A 1,945-nucleotide genomic window follows, 5' to 3' on the forward strand; every position below is an offset into this window, starting at 1 on the left:
CATGGGTTCGATTCCCAGAGGAAAAACATGGTGGGTGAATATTCTCTCTGTTATCAGAGTTTAACTTTAATACATTTAAATAAATACCTTGTTCTGCCAAAAAAGGTGACATTTCTTATAGTTTGATTTATCAAAAGAGGAAAATAAAGTCTTCCCAGAAACAAACTCTGGACCAGGGAGTGTGTGCAGCCCTGACAGAGGTTCTCTCCCTCAGGGTGTGTTTTCTCTGCTTTTGTTCTAATGTTTACAGGAATTCCTTTGAGTCCTGATGTGCAGAAGTCACAGGGGGGAAAAAACAAAACAAAAACCCTCCATAAAATAGATTTGATGATGGAATATTTTATGACACATCAGCCAAAACAGCCAGCAGCCCAGACTGTCCACATCCACATCAGTTCTGACTCCGTTTCTCTGCAGGTTAAGGGTCTAAGACCCAGTGAAGCACGAAGCACCGGAGCAACAGCACGTAGAGAAATCACTGAAACAATCTGTGTAAAACGACACACAGGCTGCTTTTAGACCCACACCAACACATGCTGCTTCACAAATAGAGCTGAGGGCGACGTTTGGAGAGAAGACGACCCGGTGACAGACGACATGTTGTTGTACAAAGTGGGGAAAGAGAAAAAACAACAACAACAACAACAACAACGAAAACTTCAGAATAGAGCTGCTACAGAGAACAGACATTTGAAGACAACAGGCAAAACAAACACAATAAACCATGAACAACACGAGGCTCCATTTGGACAGACCTCGTTAAAATGACCATTTAAATACCGGTCTTGTTTTGTATTGTTTTCATTCAAAGGTTTAGTTTAAATCCCGTTCGGTTACCTCCAGCCGTTAGTTCGACCAGCAGCGACCACCAGAGCAGACCGCTGAGCCACAACTTCCTCCTGGCAGTGTCCATCTTCTTCCACCTTCTGCCGATCACACAGCGCCGGGAGGAACCGTTTACATGTTTTCGCACCTGCCGGAGTTGCTGACTGGAGCTGCTGACTGGAGCTGCTGACCAGGACAAACCACGAACTCACACCGCTTTCAAAAATTCTCTAAACTCCTGTGGGAACGAGCGGCGCTGCCGCAAAACCTCAGCAGCACTGAAGTGAAGCGAAGCGTAGCGGCGCAGTGGACGAAACTCCACCTCCTGTGTGTGTGTGTGTGTGTGTGTGTAGGCGATAACTATCTTGTGGGGGTCCTTTGTCATGACGAGGACCTCTACACTGTGGAGGACCTGTAGACTCAATCATTCTGAGACTACAGCAGTGGTTCTCAAACTGTGGTACGCGTACCACCAGGGGTACGCGAGCGCTCTCTAGTGGTACTGTCAGCTTGCCCGCGCGGTCCGGAGGCAAAACACAAGAGAATGATTCTCCAGGTGGTAATGTATGTGTTTATTCCACACATACAAAATCAACCACTTTACAACAACAACAACAATAATGATGATGATAATGATAATAATAATCCTCACAATCTCCTTCTAATACAAACTCCACAACTCGTTTTTTCAACAAACATTTCTCCGTCCCTTTTATCCCTTTCCCCTTAATCACATGACTAATTGGCTCAAACCATTGAGCGGTGTTTTTACATATTTACACATATATTAATAAACCATAAATATTTACATAAATACAATATATACAATATAAACACCTATTTGCAAACCCATATACCATTAATAAACACCACAAATACAAACACATGAATATATGAACATGACACATTTACATAACCCCACACAAACTCCCCTACTCCCACTTCCCACTTACTACTGTCCTCCAGAACCATACATAAGGGCCACGTTCCCCGGGGACCTGTCTTGATGTGACACCATGTGAAGACAGAGCAGCAGGTTGTGGTAAGTTTCCCTTTGCGTTGTTACGCCCTAGCTCAATCCACCATATACTTCGCTTCATTACAGTATGTCCTTATTACA

The 1,945-nt window shown here is 44.0% G+C and overlaps 1 protein-coding gene across 1 annotated transcript in view; it reads right to left on the bottom strand.

Moving 5' to 3' along the window:
• cspg4ba (chondroitin sulfate proteoglycan 4ba) overlaps positions 1–1,092 on the bottom strand; it is a 22,740-nt gene extending 21,648 nt beyond the window's left edge. Inside the window, exon 1 of the mRNA XM_008336103.3 lies at positions 838–1,092. Coding sequence (XP_008334325.1) covers positions 838–913 — 76 coding nt within the window. The 5' untranslated portion in view covers positions 914–1,092. The remainder of the gene's footprint in view (positions 1–837) is intronic.
• Positions 1,093–1,945: the final 853 nt, after the last annotated feature.

Source organism: Cynoglossus semilaevis, chromosome Z (genome assembly GCF_000523025.1).
Source record: "Cynoglossus semilaevis isolate Cse_v1.0 chromosome Z, Cse_v1.0, whole genome shotgun sequence".
Taxonomy (NCBI): domain Eukaryota; kingdom Metazoa; phylum Chordata; class Actinopteri; order Pleuronectiformes; family Cynoglossidae; genus Cynoglossus; species Cynoglossus semilaevis.